This window comes from Castor canadensis, chromosome 12, assembly GCF_047511655.1.
Source record: "Castor canadensis chromosome 12, mCasCan1.hap1v2, whole genome shotgun sequence".
Lineage (NCBI taxonomy): Eukaryota > Metazoa > Chordata > Mammalia > Rodentia > Castoridae > Castor > Castor canadensis.
The window spans coordinates 86335766-86355050 of NC_133397.1; the positions used below are offsets into that span (position 1 = coordinate 86335766).

Consider the following 19285-nt stretch of genomic DNA (forward strand, 5'->3'; position numbering starts at 1 on the left):
CATCTCTTCCAGCTAGTTAGCAATTTTCATTAATTTGCTTTTTCTTCCTGTTATTCTTCTTACAAAATTGATCAAATATAAATATACACATAATTTTTTATTTAGCTTTTCATTTTAGACCAAAGGCAGTGTGCTTATATACTTATTCCTATGCAAAAAAAAGTAGTTTTTTTTTCTTTTTTTTTTTTTTTGGTGGGATCAGGGTTTGAACTCCAGACTTTGCACTTACAAAGCAGGTACTCTATCACTTGAGCCACACCACCAGCCCCCCAAAAAAGTAGATGAATATCATTTTTTCCACTTGACTTCTTCTGGTTTGTCATAAAAGACTTTTTTCATTTCTAAGTTATGAAATTGAGATGGACATGGTGGCCCATGCCTGTATTCCCTGATTCATTCCTGACTGGGGATGGATTTGTGAGTTTGAGGCCAGCCTTCGCAACATAGGTAATATAGCAAGACCCTGTTTCAAAAAGGAAAAAAGAAAAACAAATATCCCCAAGGAGTGAGGGGAAGAATACCCATTTTCTATCACTTTTGCCTCTTTTTATTGTGATATACACCATGAAGTTTGCATTCAATTTTATCTACTTTCAAATGGTTATCTAATCATCCCAACACCTTCATTGAACTCCATCACCCCTCCCCTGCTGACTGAGGTCTTAAGCATGCAGGCATGTTTCTATGTCTTGGCTCCATTTCTGGACTTGTTCAGAGCTTGCTATGCTGCTGCTTTGATCCCATTGTCTATTCATGTGTGCATACCACATTGTTTTAATATCTGCTAGGGCTAGCCCCTCCCTTACCTGTGCTACTTTTTTTTGTGCTACTGGGGTTTGAACTCAGGGCCTACACCTTGAGCCCTTTTTTGTGGTGGGTTTTTTTTTTCTTTTCTTTTCTTTTTTTTTTTACATTGGGTCTCACAGAACTATTTGTTCAAGTTGGCTTCGAACCACAATCTTCCTGATCTCTGCCTCCTGAGTAGATAGGATTCCAGGTGTGAGCTACTGGCAGCCAGCCCTGTGCTACTCTTGTTATTTTACCATGCAAACTTTAGAATCTACCTGCCTAACCTTAAAAAATAATTTGTTGGATTTTTAAATTAAGGAATCAGCTACACAATTTGTCTCACATGTATTTAACTGAAGAATTCGTCCCTGGATATTTGTATTAAAACACAACAAAACTGTTACTGGTGGCTCTTGCCTGTGGTCCTAGCCACTCAAGAGGCAGAGATCAGGAGGATCTCAGTTCAAAGCCAGCCTGGGCAAATACTTCATGAGACCCTATCTTGAAAAAGCCCATCACAAAAATGGCTGGGGGAGTGGCTAAAGGTGTAGGCCCTGAGTTCAGGTCCCAGTACCACACACACAAAAAATTATTTTTTTAAGTGTCTTTCTTTAAGATATCCTTGCTCAGTTCTCAGAGCACACTGATTATTTTTTGGTCAAGCAGGCAAAGTCAGGGAGAGAGAGCTGCTCTTTTTCCCTTTTTTTCTTTTTACAAAATATTGTAGCTTGTTGATGGAGTATATGGCTTAAAAGCATGGAAAGCAGTATCTATATATTTTTAACAGAGTTATTCCTTAGTACAATGCTTATTTGTAAATTCCTGGCCACTGTTTCCCATGCCTCAATTTCCCTTCTCATTCTAACAAGAAGTTGTTTTGATATATACAGTAAAAAGAATTTGAAGGCATTATTTCCAAAATAACCAGGGACAGATTGTTCAGTTGACACTGATGGGGGTGGGGAAAGGTCCAAACAACACCCACTCTATTGCTGTGCAGAACCAAGAGACAGCACAGGATGGAAGTCACTCCCAAACTAGTTCCAGTCCTGACTTTGGTGGTGAGAACAGGGAAAATTGATTCACAAATGCTTTGCTGCCACATAAATGAATAAACAAATACCTAAAAGGGCCTGCAATTTGGTTGGAATTACGCAAATCTTTAGGATGTTTATTAAAACTGCTTACTTCAAGAAATTTGATGCCCTGTATATGAATGGCATACCGGTTAGCATCTCCTAGGTCTCTATGAAAGTATTTGGTTCCAGGCCCCTTCTCCAGGGATTTAAATCGTTTGGAAATGCACCCCCAGGATAGCTGCAGTTTCTGAGGACTCCTAGGTGATTCCAATAAGCCCTGCGCCTACCCCACAGGTGTCTGTGGGTCTGCGTTTTGTGTCTGTTTCCTTGGCTGCACGTTAACTCAGGTGTGTAGGATGTTGCTCTCACCTCACTACAGGGAGTGGGGCCTGGCACCTGCATTTACAAGCTGTACTGCTGGGTTTTACTCAGTGCCATAGTGCTGAGCACTTTTGCTTATATGAGTCTCAAATGCCCAACTGGGTAAGATGACTTTCACCTTCTTGTCTTTGTGTGAGTGATGGTGGGAAACCTAGGGACTGCACCTGTTAGAGGTAAGCTTTCTACCGAGAGCTACACCCCCAGCCCCGGTCTTACCTTGCTCCCTGCTGTATCGCAGAAGCTACAATAGCCGACACAAACCCCAAACTGAGCGACAGTGGATGGCTTCCAGGTGACCCTGCATCATTTTGAATCGTGACATCTACTCACTGAAACGCATTTCTATTCGACTTGTTTGGCGGGCCGTGACCTCTTTACTGATTTGGCCCGGCGCTGGGAAGGTCGCACTGCCACTGGACACATCCACCGGACAGCCCCTCCAGGACCTGACCTAATAAGGTAGCACCAGTAACTAGCCTCGGTGACAAGCTGCCACCAGATTGAGGGTAGGCGCGGCCAGTCTCGTGCATGCGCGCAGCTTCCGTGCCCATTCCTTGAAAAACGTGCGCACACTCTGAGCCCTAATTTCCTCCCTGGCTCCGCCCAGCTCGAGTCTGGGGGCGGGGCAAAGACCGGGCTGGGAAAAGAGAACAGTTGCGCGCATGCGCAGAGCGGCACCGCGCGCCTCACTTCCTCTCTGGTTCCGCCCACCTCGCCTCTGGGGGCGTGGCAAAGACCGGGCTGGGAAGGAGGCGAGGCAGCGCCTGCGCACTTAAGCGGAGGAGAACTGAGAGGTGGAGTAGCTGTGGCGGTGCTGGCCTGAGTAGACGACTAGAGACAAGATGCAGGTGAGCCAGGCGGGGTGTGGGACTCGAAGGCTGCGGTCGTTGTCCTGGTGGGTTCGTGGGGACAGCGGGCGCCAGGCCTGCGAGAATTGTCCGGCGCCGCCGGATCCCAGGAGGTCGCATGCGTCTGGGTCCCGCGCAGGCGCAGCGTGGAAGGGCGGGCGTGGTCCTTGCTCGCTTGTACCGTACCCTGCAAATCTCGGTTTTGGGGGGTTGTTCCTCCTTGACGTCGATCTTCTCTTTGGCCTAGAAAAGACTTGCCAGATCTCAGTTGTCATAAGTTACCTCCTGTTTATTAACTTTCTTAATAGAATAAACACCTGAGCAGGTGTGTATGGGCCCATTGTACGTGTGAGGACCTGACTGAGGCTTGGAGAAGTGAGGGGTCCCGCCAGCCTGTGCTTACCCCTGTAAATTAGCCGCAGAACTCACGCGTGTTCCTGACTCTACTGAGGGCTGCGTGAGGTATCAGTGCTCACTGTCTTGTCCCGGTTTTTGTGTTTAGGTTGGGGCGCCTGCTTTACCAGAGCTAGACCCCAGACTCAGTTTTTTTGGTGGTTGTTGTTGTTTGGTGGGATTGGAGTTTGAACTGAGGTCTTCATGCTTGGAAAACAGGAACGCTACCGTTTGAGCCACCCCTCCAGTCCCATTTTGCTCTGGTTATTTTGGAGGTGGGGCTAGCGAACTATTTGCTCTTGCTGGCCTCCAGCCGTGATCCTCCTGATCTCAGCCTCCCAAGTAGCTAGGATTACAGGCTTTTTTTTTTTTTTTTTTTTTTTTTTTTTTTGGTAGCTGGATTTTGCTAATGACAAAAGCTCAAAGAAAAGTGAAAGAAAACTCTAGAAATCTGCCCAAGGACCTAGCCCTCTTTGATCTCCTTGTGGCCAGGAATTCTGAATAGTTTCTGCTCAATGTCAGATGGGAAATGCAGATGGTGTGGACTTGGTTTGAGGGAGCCATTGAAGGCTTGAGGGACTGGTCATTTACAAATATACCAAGTCTGCCTTAAGCCCTTAAATTGTGTGGAGGAAGCTTCAGGGTTCCTCTGGTCTCCTTTGCTTTCTCTGTTTGTCAGGTCCCTCACCTCTTTACAGGCCTTCTGACCACTGTGTTGAAAGGTTTCTGCTTGTTTTCTTGTGATGTATTTCAGCAAGATTGTGATAGTACAAGTGGGCTAAAGCCTGATTGTCCCATTTCCTTTTCCACAGCACTACTGGAGTTTATATTCCAAACCAAGTCTGAGCTCGGCAGTGTTCCTACCAAACCAGGCAAACCCACCTTGGGCAGCTGGGGTCTGGATCCAAAAGCCCACCTTGACATTGTCTTTCTGATGATTGCTGATTAATTTGGCTGACTGTTTAGCATAGTAATACCTTTCTGAATACATGCCTCACTTAGACTTGTGAGGACTAAGTCAGTAGACAGAGGTAAAGACTTAGAAGAGTACCCATCACTTAAAGTTAATAAATGTTAGCTGCCCATGCACCAGTGGCTCGCACCTGTAATCCTAGCTACTCAGGACGCAGCCATCAGGAGGATGGCTCAAAGCCAGCCCAGGTAAATAAATAGTTCTCAAGACCTATCTCGAAAAACCCCGTCACAAAAAAGGGCTGGTGGAGTGTCTCAAAGAGTAGGCCCTGAGGCCAAACCCAGTATCACCAAAAATAAATAAATGTTAGCTGTTAGGAGCATCTCCAGGGGGCTCAGCTTTTCCTTTTAGCTTTTGCCTTTAGAGAATTCTCACTCACCTCAGTTTTCCTCATCTAAGTATATTGCAGGGTAGTTTTGAGATGCTCAAAATGTCACAATCCTTTTGCATATGCTGGTCCTTCTGCCTGGAAAGTTACTTCTTAGGCCTCCACTCCCCTGGATGCTTCCTTCCCATCCTTAGGTGATGGTTAAATGTCACCGCTGCTAGAGGACATCTCTGTCCATCCTGTGGAATGTGGGCCCAGGAACTCTCCAGACCAGTAGCTTGTTTGTCATCGAACTCGCCACAATTTGTTTCAATAAAGATATGTAAACTGTACCACTCTTGGGGATATACCCAAAAGACTGTTACTCCAGAGGCACCTGCACATCCATGTTTATTGCGGCACTATTCACAATAGGCAAATTATGGAAACAGCCAAGATGCCCCAGCACTGACGAATGGATTAAGAAAATGTGGTATCTATACACAATGGAATTTTATGCAGCCATGAAGAAGAACGAAATGTTATCATTCGCTGGTAAATGGATGGAATTGGAGAACATCATTCTGAGTGAGGTTAGCCTGGCTCAAAAAACCAAAAATCGTATGTTCTCCCTCATATGTGGACATTAGATCAAGGGCAAACACAACAAGGGGATTGGACTATGAGCACATGATAAAAGCGAGAGCACACAAGGGAGGGGTGAGGATAGGTAAGACACCTAAAAAACTAGCTAGCATTTGTTGCCCTTAACGCAGAGAAACTAAAGCAGGTACCTTAAAGCAACTGAGGCCAATAGGAAAAGGGGACCAGGTACTAGAGAAAAGGTTAGACCAAAAAGAATTAACCTAGAAGGTAACACCCACGCACAGGAAATCAATGTGAGTCAATGCCCTGTATAGCTATCCTTATCTCAACCAGCAAAACCCCTTGTTCCTTCCTATTATTGCTTATACTCTCTCTACAACAAAATCAGAGATAAGGGCAAAATAGTTTCTGCTGGGTATTGAGGGGGGGAGCGGGAGGGGGCGGAGTGGGTGGTAAGGGAGGGGGCGGGGGCAGGGGAGAAATGAACCAAGCCTTGTATGCACATATGAATAATAAAAGAAAAATGAAAAAGATATGTAAATTGTGTGCTTGTTCACTGTCTGTCTCTTCCTCTTGACTGTTATGGTGGTGACTTGAATTCACTATGCTTCTCTATTGCCTGATGTGGTAATTTTTATATAATAGGTACTTAAATTAAGTGCGTGTATCACTGCGCGTCATTAATAAAATTGGACAGAATCCTAGTCAGAGCCTTGGTTTCAACATTGATACTGATATGCACATCATATCCTCATTTTTTAAGCTCCTCTGTGGGGGGAGGGAGGAGAAATAGGCAGGCAGAACAGAACAGCAGCTGTGGGTCTTCTGACACTTTCTCAGAAATATGCCACAGAACAATTTGGCTTAAATTCCTTCTTTCCAACCACCATTACCACTAGGCACCTTGCAACACACGGCCCCCTCCATAGTAGACTTGTCACTCATGTAATCCTTCCCTTGCTGTTCTAGGACCCCAATGCAGACACAGAGTGGAATGACATCTTACGTAAAAAGGGCATCCTGCCCTCGAAGGACAGTCTGAATGAGTGGGAAAAGGAGGAGGAAGAGGAGGAGCAGCGAATCCTCCAGCAGTCAGTGGGTGAGCTTGCTCATTTTCTGTTGGTTCCCTAGCTGGACTAAGAGATAACTGTCTTAATCCTCATGCAGTGGTAGAAGGATCCACTGAGCCAAGCCAGTAGACCTCTGAGTGCTCGCCTTGTCACTGGAATCTCAGGCCAGTTACAGGGCATCTTCCTGGACCATAGAATTAGGGGAACATCACAGGTGCCCTTCAGGCCCGTAAGTCTGGGTCATGAGTGTATGACATTCTGCTCTGTAATTCACTAAAGTTTTTCATATTTAAATTGTCTTCAGGTTGTACTTAATTAATCTGTGATTTGGCTAAGACTTAAAGTAAAATAGCTTATTTTGAAGAAGCAGGTGTTTGCAATATATGGAGTCTGTGAGGGTAGGCTGAATTAGAATCTCTTAGAGTGCGTATACAAACATTAAAAACTTTGAGCAAATTCTGACATTATCCAAGATAACAGATTTCATAGCAGTTAGTAATAAGAAAAGCTATAGCTGTCTACCATTTATAAGAAAAATCCAAGAAGTATGTGATAATCACCTTTACTTCTAGGAAAGGTGTGCTTGGGAGGACCCTTGTGTCCTTCCAGTTTCCTTGGATCATATGAACTTGTAGATCAGATAAGGAGACTTGAGGCAAATACAACTCTGGTTTTATAAACCTGGGAAACTTTTCATTCATACCTTTATTGTGTGGAGGAAAAATGGTAAATCTGTAGATGTCACCATAGGCCTGACTTTTTTTTTTCTTTATTCATTTATTCATATGTGCATACATTGTTTGGGCCATTTTCCCCCCTCTTCCCCACCTCTCTCCCTCTCCACCCTCCTGGCTTCCAGGTAGAACCTGTTCTGCCCTTTTCTTCTATTTTGTTGAAGAGAAGACATAAGCAGTAATAAGAAAGACAGCGTTTTTGCTAGTTGAGGTAAGAATAGCTATACAGAGAGATTCCTAGCATTGCTTCCATACACAAGTGTATTACAACCCGAATTGATTCATCTCTACCTGCCCTCTTCACTACTTCCTGGTCACCTTCCCATATTGACCTCTGTCATTTTAAGGTTATTGTATTTGCTTCTCTGCAGTAGGGACATCAAACACTTTCAAGTTTTGGTTTTCATACCTATCCCCATTCCTCCCTCCCATATGTGCTCTCCCCTTAGCATGTGACCCAAGTCCAAACACATTGCTGTATTTGCCCTTGATCTAAAATCTACATATGAGGGAAAACAATTAATTATTGGTCTTGTGAGCCTGGCTAACCTCCCTCAGAATAATGTTCTCCAGTTCCATCCATTTACTTGCAAATGATAACATTTCATTCTTCATGGCTGAGTAAAATTCCTTTGTGTATAAATACCACATTTTTCTTAATCCATTCATGAATAGCGGGGCATCTTGACTGTTTCCATAACTTGGCTATTGTGGATAGTGCTGCACTAAACATGGGTGTGCAGGTGCCTCTGGAGTAACCTGAGTCACATTTCTTTGGGTATATACCTAGGAGTGGCATTGCTGGATCACATGGCAGATCTATGTCTAGTTTTTTAAAAGCCTCCATATTGTTTTTCAGAGTGGTTGCACCAGCTTGCATTCCCACCGGCCGTCGATGAGGGTTCCTTTTTCCCCACATCCTCGCCAACACCTGTTGGTGGTGTTTTTGATGATAGCTATTCTAACAGGGGCGAGGTGGAATCTTAGTGTGGTTTTGATTTGCATTTCCTTTATGGCTAGAGATGGTGAGCATTTTTTCATGTGGTTTTTTTTTGTAGGCCTGACTTTTAAACAAGCTCAACTTCTTACTTAGTATTGAAATATCTTAAGACAATTTTTATCTTGGTGTTATTACCTGAAAGTGTGCTGGTATATACCTCCCTCCTTACATTTGGTGAGAGAATAATTCAGGCAACATGTGAAAATGATAGTAAAGTTTATTAGGAAAGAGTATCTCTAGAGTGAGATGATTGGCATTTGTGGCTGGGATATTGAGGAATTCTTAGCCCCAGATCCATCTGATCCATAGGATACAGCCTATGGGCCTGGATCTTTATCTTGCTAAATTAAAGAGATTACCTGTGTAAAATTCCTATCTCTTGGTCTATCAGGATGTCTAAGGTACAGCTCTTGGGACTAGGTCTTTATCTTGTTAAAGAGATTACCTGTGTGAAACTCCCAGACCCAGGCCTACCTGATGTGTAGGCTGTGATTTTTCTCTTTTTTTTTTTTTTTTTTTTGACAATACTGGGGTTTGAACTCAGGGTCTACACCTTGAGCCACTCTACCAGTCCTTTTATTATGATGGGTTTTTTTCGAGATAGGGTCTCTCCCAGGCTGGCTTCCAACTGAGATCCTCCTGATCTCTGCCTCTTGAGTAGCTAGGATTACAAGCATATGACTTACTCTTCAGTAAAGAAAGGATGAAGGTTTAGGTGACTGACAGACTAGAAAACATCTTGTGATACCCTTTGGCCTTGATAAACTACTTTGATTTAACAAGAGACTAGTCACCTGTGGAGTTATAAATTTGTTTTGGTGGTACTGGGGTTTGAACTCAAGGCCTCACACGTGCTAGGCAGGTGCTCTTAACATTTGAGCCACTCTGCCAGCCTTTTTTGTGTTGGGTGTTTTCAAGATAGGGTCTCTTGAACTGTTTGCAGGGGCTGGCCTCAAAACTTTGATCCTCCTGATCTCTGCCTAGAGAATCACCTGCACCTGGCTGGGAAGTTTATTTACTTCCTCTTATAGGAAGTAAATAATATAATAATCTAATTCCTCTTATGGCCACCCACTTATGTCTATCTGCTACCTATTAGTGGGATGGTGGTCTTCTGGTTTTGTGTGCACATCTTTAGCAGGAAAGTGAAGGGGAAAACCCGAAATGCTTGTTTGTTCATCTTTTTAAACTTTTTGCCTTTGCCAATGTTACTGAATTCAGTGAAAACATATGAAGATATGACTTTGGAAGAGCTGGAGGAAAATGAAGATGAGTTCAATGAAGAGGATGAACGGGCTATTGAAATGTACAGGTGGGTGCCACAAAGATTGATGTTTTGCATGGTAATAAAATGTGTATTCTTAGAAAATATTAGTTTCCTGACTGAGATAACATTTACAAAGGACTCTAATTAAACTTAATTAAATTGCAAATTTCAATTAACTAGTCTTAGCCTTTTGCCATGAAGTGAATAAATGAGACTGGATTATTGCAAGGATTTCCTTTTGTAAGACATGAATGCTTGCTGTGACACCTTTCTTCCTATTGTGCAGGCAGCGAAGACTGGCTGAGTGGAAAGCAACTCAGCTGAAAAATAAATTTGGAGAAGTTTTGGAGATCTCAGGAAAGGATTATGTTCAAGAAGTTACTAAAGCCGGTGAGGGCTTGTGGGTAGTCTTGCACCTTTACAAACAAGGGTGAGCTGATCTTCCACATGGCTTATAAAATGTTGAATTAAATTTGTCTTGAACCTGTATTAAGCATAAGCCGTATCAGAGGTTTTTGGTGTTTGCTTTTTTGGGTTTTTTTATTTTATTCCCATCTTGGTTTTTGTTGCTAATTTGCCCAGACTTTAAAGCTTAATTTTCATTTTAAGACTTTAAAGTTATTTGTGAATAATACAAATGTCTTTCTTAAAGCAGTAAAATGAAGATTTAGTTTTCCTTTTTTTTCAGTATTGGGTTTTGAACTCAGAGTCTGCACCTTGAGTCACTCCATCAGCCTTTTTTTCATAATGGGCTTTTTCAAGAGTTAGGGTCCCAAAAACTATTTGCCCAGGCTAACTGTGAATGATTATCCTCCTGATCTCCTGCTTGGGACATTGCTCACGTAGTGGAGTGCTTGCCTAGCATTTGGGAGGTCCTGGGTTCATTCCCCAGAACCACCAAAAAAAAAAAGAGAGAGAGATGGAAAAATTTGTAAGTTACCCCTCTAGAGGAACTCTGGCATTTCACAATTTCATATAATTAACTATTCTTGCAGGTGGTGAGGGTGATCTTGTCAGTGATTGTCTGTGCTTAGGGTTGTCAGGGCCTAACGCTTGCTGGCAGGTGCTCTACCACTTGAGCCACTCTGCCAGCTGGAAATGCTTTCTGACCTAGACTCATTCAGCCTTGTAAGAACAAGGAAGCCATTTTTTTTTTCTGAATTATTGTTAGGTCCAATTAAATTGGAATTTGGATTTGTTTATATTCACTAAACATTTATTTATGTGTTTTTTTTTGTTTTTTTTTTTGGCAGTACTGGATTTTTTTGAATTCAGGGCCTACACCTTGAGCCACTCCACCAGCCATTTTTTGTGATGGTTTCTTTTTGAGGTAGGGTTTTGCAAACTGTTTGCCTGGGCTGACTTCAATATCTGTCCTCCTGATCTCTGCCTCCTGAGTAGCTAGGATTACAGGTGTAAGACACTGGCTTCAGGTTATTTATTTTTGACTGTTTTAGGGTTTGAACTCAGGGCCTCATGCTTGCTAGGCAGGCACTTTTATCACTTGAGCCACTCTACCAGCCTTTTCTCATGTTGGGTATTTTCAAGATAGGGTTTGGCAAATTACTTCCCAGGCTGGCTGATTTTTGCCTCTTGAGTAGCTAGGATCACTGGCACCCAGCTCTGAACATTTTTTTTAAAATGTGAATTCATCTTGCTAATTGCAAACCACTTGTGACACTTATCTTGGCTTTTACAGTGGAAGGGCAGTTGGGCTTTATTCTGTATGCACAGAGATCACAGTTGCTTTTCTCTTCTATTTCTGGGTTATAGTATTCCCTTGTGTGCTCTGATAAATCAGCACCTCAGTGGACTTGCCAGGAAGTTTCCAGATGTCAAATTTGTCAAAGCCATTTCAACAACCTGCATACCCAATTATCCTGATAAGAATCTGCCCACAATATTCGTTTACCTTGGAGGTGATATCAAGGCTCAATTCATTGGTCCTTTGGTGTTTGGTGGTATGAACCTGACAAGAGATGGTAAGGGCTTTTGGAGATGGGTGAGGGGATGTGAAAGGTGGGAAGTATTTCTGTTGAAGAGAGTGCCTTGGACTTGGCAGGTGTTAGGATGGTTTGTCCAGTTCACCTCTGCCTCTGCCTGGGTGATTGCTAAGTGGGAAGAATAAGCACAATAGATCTCTCACTGCACACAGGTTATTAGAGGCAGTAATGGCTGGGCCTGGTAACTCTTAGTAAGGAGAAGGCACAGGGCATTTACATATTTCACATTAGCATCAAATACATTTTGTCTCTTCAGTTGAATGTTTTAAGTTATAGATCTTAAGCTAAGATTTTAATTCATAGTTATGGCACTACATCTTTGTATTCCTTTGCAGAAATATTTTCTCAGTTGAATATCTCAGTAGCTTTAAATTTATGTTTCACTTTATTCCGCCTCTTAATACTGGAAGGTTTAGAGTTTTTTTTGTTGTTGTTGTTTTGCGTACTAGGGCTTGAACTCAGGCCCTACCAGTCCTTCTTTGTGATGGGTTTTTTGGGTCTCAAGGAACTATTTGCTCAGGCTGGCTTTGAACTGCAGTCTTCTGCCTCTTGAGTAGCTGGGATTATAGGAGTGAGCCTCTGGCACCCCGCAGGTTCCTTTTCTTTTTTAATTCCTTTCTACTTATTACACTTGGGAATATCAGAATGTGTCCATACATGAAAGAGAACCTGAGGCCAGAGCATCTCTGCCAAGTAAAATTCTTTCTTTTTACTGAAATAATACAGCTAAGTATGCTTTACCAACTTCCAAAAATGTGTATTTATATACAGCTTGATAAACTTTACTCTAAGATTCACCTGGGAAATACAGACACATATGAGATATTTCAGGCAGTTATATACTATTCCAGTGTTAAAAAATGTACAGTATTTCAGATTAATATTATCTAATTTTGATCTATTTTGATTATACTGTGAGGTGAGATAGGTATATATCTTAGTGCATTTTCTGTTGCTATAACAAGACACCTGATGCTGAATACTTTATAAAGGAAAGAGGCGTATTTTGCTCCTGATTCTGGAGACTGGGACCCTAAGCATGGCACCAGTATTTGCTAGGCTTCTGGTGAGGGCCTTGTGCTGCATTGTAATCGTAGAGAAGTGAAAGGGAAGCAGCCACGTGTGGATGGAGCACATGAGCAAGAGCGAGAGACTGAGCGGAGGTGCCAGGCTCACTTTATAACAAACAGCTGTCTTGAAGACCAGTCAGTTTCTGGGAGAACTGATTTAATCTTATGAGAAAGACATTAATCTTACTGAAAGGCCCCAACACCACTGCATCAACAACCAAATTCATGCATTTTGCAGGGACTAAGTACATTTGAACTATAGCAATGTACATACAATTGTAGCTGTAGTCTTTATTTATAGAAAAAAATCTATTTGAGGAATAGTCAATTTATACATACCATTATTGAGTATAAGGGAATAATAATACTAAATATACATTACAAACACAGTTATGTAGATATATAACTATATTCTTGAGTTGAAACCAGAAATCTTATCTTTTAAAAGGAATTTTCACAGTATTCAACCAAGGTACCTAGAGCTGAACATACTGGGATTAATAATCATCTCCATGGAGCACCTCCCTCCCTTCCCCTTAGCATTGTTAAGTTGTGGTTGACCTAAATAAATATATACATCTCTCTTTTTATTTATTTAGGGTACACAACATGATTTTTTGATATAGGAATATAGTATGAAATGATCACAGCCCACCTAATTAACACATTATCCATCACCTCACGTAATTACCTTTTTCTTCTCTTTTTTGGTGAGAATACTAAAGATCTATCAAAGCAAGTATATGTTTCAAATATGTAGTGCATTATTAGCCAAGTTCACCATGGTGTACCTTAGCTCCCTAGAGCTTACTTATCTTATAACAAAAATATCCTCACTATCCCAACTCTGGTAATCTCCATTCTACTACATTTCAGGGAGCACTTATCAATAGCACGTAAAATTGGCTGTCAGATTTTAATGGAAGTACCCACTTAGCAGAGCATCTCTGCATTAGTCTACCTTTAAGCCAAGCTATTGGTTTTAGAATCTCTTGGGCAGTACCCTAGTTCTGCCTGGGTTCTTTGATGAAAAATGCATCACTTGACCTTGATGTGGATTTTCACTGATTTAAAGAGGGAAATACTGGGACTGATTCTTTACTTTCTGGTGGTTTGCTTTTTAATTTTATTTAATTTTAATTTTATTGAATATGGAATGTATCCATTCTAGGATGTTATCATACAAGTATTCTTTGACCTTAATGGATGGGATATTGGATATGGAGCTGAAAAATTTCCTGTTAACTAAAATTAGATTGCCAGCAGACCTGTGGAGATATTTCCTGCAAATGTTTCAGACCTATGGACATTATTTCCTCCAAATAGAAATCTGCTTGTTTCTTTCCTGGGCAGTTACCCAAGCTGATAAACTGTAGTAAAGGACAGATTTATTCTTTGTATCTTACTGTAATTTTTATAGGTTCATGTTGGGGATGTAATGTCTCATTTGGTCTCACCATCTGAAAGAGTATTTAAAAGTATTATAATATTTTCCTTCCCTAAAGGTCTGAAGTTTGTTCCCATCTCTTTTTGGAACCTTAAAATTATAGCACTAAATGTGTCACCAAATTTTGCTGATTGTGTTCTACACTCAGAAAACTATGTATTGCTATGCATAGGGTGAAGGGACCCGTGAAGTGTGGTGCCTTATGTGATTCGCTTTGTCCTTGTCACATAGAGTTGGAATGGAAGCTGTCTGAGTCTGGAGCAGTCAAGACAGACCTGGAGGAGAACCCTAAGAAGCCCATTGGAGACAAGCTGCTGTCCTTGGTGCGGGACTCTGTCCCCACGAGGAGGGACAGCGATTCTGACTAAGGCTGCAGTGCTGTAACTTGGAACTTTCTTGATGCGACCTACCACCTGTGTTTTGTTTTTTAACCTTTCTACAATTATGTTCTAAATATTTTATATTTGAGAATTAATTATTGGTGGAAATTCTATTAAATTTCTAGGAACTCTAATAACATTTCTTTAAAAAAAAAATTCAAATGGGCTATCAAATATCTGTTTTCCCACATATTTTAAGAAGTCATTAAAGTATTCTCTATTTTTTGACATAACTATATATAGAAAGGAATATGGACTTTTAAAAATTATATGAATAAATTATACAGTGAGAACTGCAAGCTAAGCTTATTAATTTCATTGTTTAGTCCATCAAGCTAGCAACAGAAAATATGTAAAAATGATCTCTAGAGAAAAAAAACTTAGTATTTATCCTATTTAGAAGAAATGAACAAATTTTTGATAGCATTGTTTTAGCAGTAACTGACAGATTTCAATTTACTGCCATATTTCTTTGGTTAATTTTTCTAGTTAAAATAATGTTTATCTCGCACTGTTGAGAAACCAGCAAATCTGGATGATTGTAAAAGGTCACAGTAAATTCTTTGGGGGAAATAAGTAAGACTTAAATACCCACAATAAGCAAATTATATCCCAGTACATCAATAAATAAATGTATCAGAATGTTTTGTGAGTCAGAATCCTGTTACCAGTTAGCACTTTTTTTTTTGGCACTGGGGTTTGAACTTGGAGTGTCACACTTGCTCAGCAAGCCCTCTACCATTTGAGCCACTCTGCCAGCCCCAGTTAGCACTTCTTGTCGAATTGATGTTGATAGCTGAAAAACTAGGGAGAATACTCCGTAATATTTGTATTGAATGATGAAGCATTTAATGCTGATTTGAATCTTAAAAATAAGAATCAGAGAACACAGTTCTTTCAGTTTTTATTGTAAAATTTATTTTTTGCTCTCATTCAAAGAATAACATGTAGCCGTCACCGATTTTATCTGTCAGAAGTGTCTTATTTATTTTTCTGTTTTATTTGAGCCAGCGCTGCTGATAAACAGTTACAGAAAGCCTGTTTTTATCTTGAGATTTTAATTGCAAGGTTGAAAAAGCTTGCTGAGTCCTGTCACTCATGCTGGTTCTGTGTGGTTTCTAGGAGAGCTGCCTTGTTAGATTTTCTGTTGGTAGCTGACAATATAATGGGAATGTGGGGGAAGAACAAAGGGAAGTTTGATGCTGCGTTTGCCTGAGAGCCCGAATTCACACACTTACAAGAAAAAGAGAGCTGTACTTGAACGTGGGCAGTGTCCACAGTAATGTAGAACTCCAGCTTGATTCTACCGTGGAGCCCAAGCATGATCTAATTCTAATGATCACTGCATCCCTTTGGTCTAAATGCTCTATAATCTTGTCTTTAGGCCAGGTAAAGCCCTTAGTGATTGATATGTCATTGGTGGAGATTTGAACACAGCAAGCTCAGGTGTCTGTGGCCTTGGTTAATGAGCCCTGTCTGCTAGTGTAGCATCCAGAACTTAGGAGACTGTTTCAGCCATTTGAACTTGATTTAGAAAAAGAGGACAGCATCTTTATCTTAAAATTGGGATTGTAATTTGGAGCCTGACCCGCTAGTGTCTATAGTTCAGCTAATTCTTGGAGATATCCCGATGGTATTTTCATTATCTTTTTGTTTCCTTTGGAGCATTAGAAATACGACAGAGGTAATGAAACTTGGCTGTAAGCATTGAGTTTACTGATTCCACAATAGAAACAGAGAGACAAGGGAAACGGGCAAGAAGGCTGCCTGTACATCAGGCATTGTCTGGTGCTTGGAGGGGAATGGTGTTAGGTGAGTACTAGTTAGCCCTTTCAGTCTTCAGTCATTGGTGAAAAATTGTTGCAGAAAATTAGGATACTAAATAATTGGGAGAAGTGAAATGACTGATCAAATACCATTGAAACTGACTTCTTTTGGGGGGATAGGTTGTACACACCTGCTTCATTGCAACCTCAGTGTACATTCTCAAGCCTGGAGTTGCAGACAGCAGAGCCACTTCCCTTGTGGCTCAGAAGGACTTCAGGAAAGTTATACTGGAAACATGAGATGGGAAAGGCTATTTAGAAGGGCTTCCTCTGTCACTGCCTACATTTTGTCAGTCTCTAGCTTTAAATTCGGTTGGGGTTTGAACTTAGGGCTTTACACTTGCTAGGCAGGCACTTTACCACTTGAGCCACAACTCAGTCTATTTTGCCCTGGTTATTTTTGGAGATGGGTCTTCTGAACTGTTTGCCCAGGCTGGACTTAAACAGTGATCCCCCTGATCTTAGCTTCCCAAGTAGCTAGGATTATAGGTGTGAGCTACCAGCATCTGAGGACCCAGTATTTTTCAAGGGTCTTAAGCCGAATGTGACTGTGTTAGCTATTTTAGAAACATGGTCACATTTTTTTCTCCCTTATGGAAACCAGCTGTTTCTCAAATACAGCCTTTTGACAGGTGGCTTTCAGTATGTTCATGATATTTCCTTCCCTGCAGCTGATGGGCCAGGCTTTCTGTTCTGTGCACTGTGCCCTTACTCAGCACCAGCACGCAGGGTGGTCCTGTTGAAAAGATAAGTGGTTGTCAGGGGTATAGGGGTGATGAGAAAGTTAAACAGGTAAAGCACATGGTATTTTTAGGGAGTGAATCCCTTATTGATCTAGTAAGGGTGGGGATATGACAATAGATATTTGTCATAACCCGTAGAACTTTGTAGCACAGGGTGAATATTAATATGTGCAAACTTAAAAAACATTTAGGAAAGTGGGATCCCTGTTTGGAATGCATGATGTGACAGAACAAACTGTATTACAAATGTGTGAAAACAGCTTCACAGGAAGAGGTGGGAAGAAAAGTGCTAAGCTAAGTAGCACTGGGAGTGAGTGGAGTCTGTAAGGCTTTGTACATAAGCACAGGACTCTGGTTGATAAAGTGATTGTTCACAGAAGTATGGGTTAGATAACTGAGCAGCATGCTGTGGGAACCTGATTTCTCTCTGTTAGAGCAGAGGTTACAGATACACAAGGGAAGGAGGTGAGAATATTTCATTGTTCTGTCTTTGTTTTTTTTGGGGTTTTTTTGGCCATCCTGGGGTTTGAACTCAAGGCCTCACACTTGCTAGGCAGGTGCTTTACCACTTGAGCACTCCACCAGCCCACTCTGTCTGTTGAGAACTGAAAGCAGCGGCATCCCAGTAGCAAAGACCTCACCTGGCACTCAGATCTTGGTTTACAATCCCTTCTTCAAAGAAGGAACCAAGACTCTTTGGAGAAGCAGCTGGTTCAAAGACTAGAACAGGAAGTACAGATTAGCCTGGAACATCTTGTAGTGCCAGAAAAAAAAGTGCTGAACAACAGCAGCAAAAACCTGCCAGTCACAGTGAGAGGAGTATGTCAAAGGGATGGACAGCCAATTAACAGGCCTCCCAATGGCTAAAGCTGGAGCCATTTGAGCGATACAATAAATATTATAACATGAAGTATTTAAGGTAAATAGAGTATAGAGATACCATCTATATCTAGTGTGTGCATATACATAAAAAGTTGAACATAATAAGTTGAATAATAAACCAATATTTTGCCTTGGGTTTGAGCCACGAACATGAAACAAGTGTGCTAACATGTTTGTGCACACGTGCAAACACTAACAATAGTAACTAATTGAGTCAACATAGATCAGTAAGCTCCAGCTCACCTCCCTGACTAAGCCTCCAGGATTTCCTAATTCCCATTTCTTTTTCTAAACCTCCTGGGAACACAATTCCAGAAATCCAGGACACTTGGCAGTTCTTCTCCTAACAAGTATTAGAACAAGTATATTTTTTTCATTTTCATCCGTTTTTTCAAGCAGCTAAAAATTTTAAGAACACAAAAGCTTTTTAAGTTTTTAAGCCTGGTAACTATTTAATAAACTGTTAGGTATTTCTTTTGGCTTAACATCACAGGGGAAAAGCAAAGTCACTAACCAATAAAAGTTTAGGAAACTGAATCAAATCAGCATTCTGGGCGGGGTACGGAGGCTCATGCCTGTAATCCTAGCTACTTACAGAGATTATGAGGATTATAGTTCAAGACTAGCCTAGGCAAAAACTTAATGAGATCCCATCTCAACAAATAATCTGCACCATAGTACATACCTGTCATCCCAGCTATGTGGGAAGTCATAGTAGGATTGCCATCTGAAGCCAGCCCCAGGCAAAAATGCAAAATACAACTATACCCAAAATATAACTAAAGCTGAAAAGAGCTGGTAGAGTGGCTCAAGTGGTAGAGTGCCTGCCTAGCAAATTCAAGGCCCTGAGTTCAAAACCTGTACCACCAGTAAATAAACTGACATCCTGGTTTATAATTAAAACTATGTTGGTTGGGTACACATCCACCCCCGAGACTACCTCTGGACTGACCAAGGATATTGTTGAATATGTCAGGCTTAAAACAAGACCCTGAGCCAGGTGCCAGTGACTCACACCTGTAATCCTAGCTACTCAGGTGGCAGAGATCAGGAGGATCATGGTTCGAAGCCAGCCTTGGCAAATAGTTCATGAGACCCTATCTCAAAAAAAATGATCCTCAAAAATAAGGCTGGTAGAGTGGCTCAAGGTGAAGGCCCTGAGTTCAAGCCCCAGTACTGCAAAAAAAAAAAAAAACCAAGACCCTGAAACCTGGGAGGACTCCAAATTACCCCAAACAGCCTGTGTGTCTCTTGTGGTACCATAGTAGCAGCGAGGAGGATCAGAAGAAAACAAATGAGGCATGAGTTCTGATAAGGTAGCAGAGGGGAAGGGATGGCATAGCAGATAAAACCTAAAGAATTCAAAGGTGAAGAAGGTCTTAGCACTAGGGGTAGAAGGGCACTAGCACTAGGCTGAAGTAGCCTATAGAATTGCATGTAACCATATATGGATTAAACCTTGTGTTTTAATTTTATTGCCTCTGTCA

General features: G+C 41.4%; 1 protein-coding gene across 2 annotated transcripts; it reads left to right on the top strand.

Annotated features, from left to right (window-relative positions):
• Window positions 1-2947: 2947 nt before the first annotated feature.
• Pdcl3 (phosducin like 3) lies at window positions 2948-14989 on the top strand. Of its 2 annotated transcripts, XM_020170425.2 has the most exons (6): window positions 2948-3097; window positions 6346-6475; window positions 9402-9492; window positions 9734-9877; window positions 11221-11429; window positions 14199-14989. In XM_020170425.2, exons 1-6 carry the CDS (start codon window positions 3092-3094, stop codon window positions 14333-14335), a joined length of 717 nt encoding a protein of 238 aa, XP_020026014.1. In that variant the 5' UTR covers window positions 2948-3091; the 3' UTR covers window positions 14336-14989. The 2 variants fall into 2 exon arrangements, with proteins under 2 accessions (XP_020026014.1, XP_020026013.1); XM_020170424.2 differs by lacking the exon at window positions 6346-6475 and having other exon boundaries at window positions 2960-3097.
• The last annotated feature ends 4296 nt before the right edge of the window (window positions 14990-19285 follow it).

Coding starts and splice junctions, on each gene's coding strand:
- Pdcl3 (XM_020170425.2), top strand. Junction 9,493..9,733: donor CGGGCTATTGAAATGTACAG/GTGGGTGCCACA, acceptor CCTATTGTGCAG/GCAGCGAAGACTGGCTGAGT. Junction 9,878..11,220: donor TTGCACCTTTACAAACAAGG/GTGAGCTGATCT, acceptor TCTGGGTTATAG/TATTCCCTTGTGTGCTCTGA.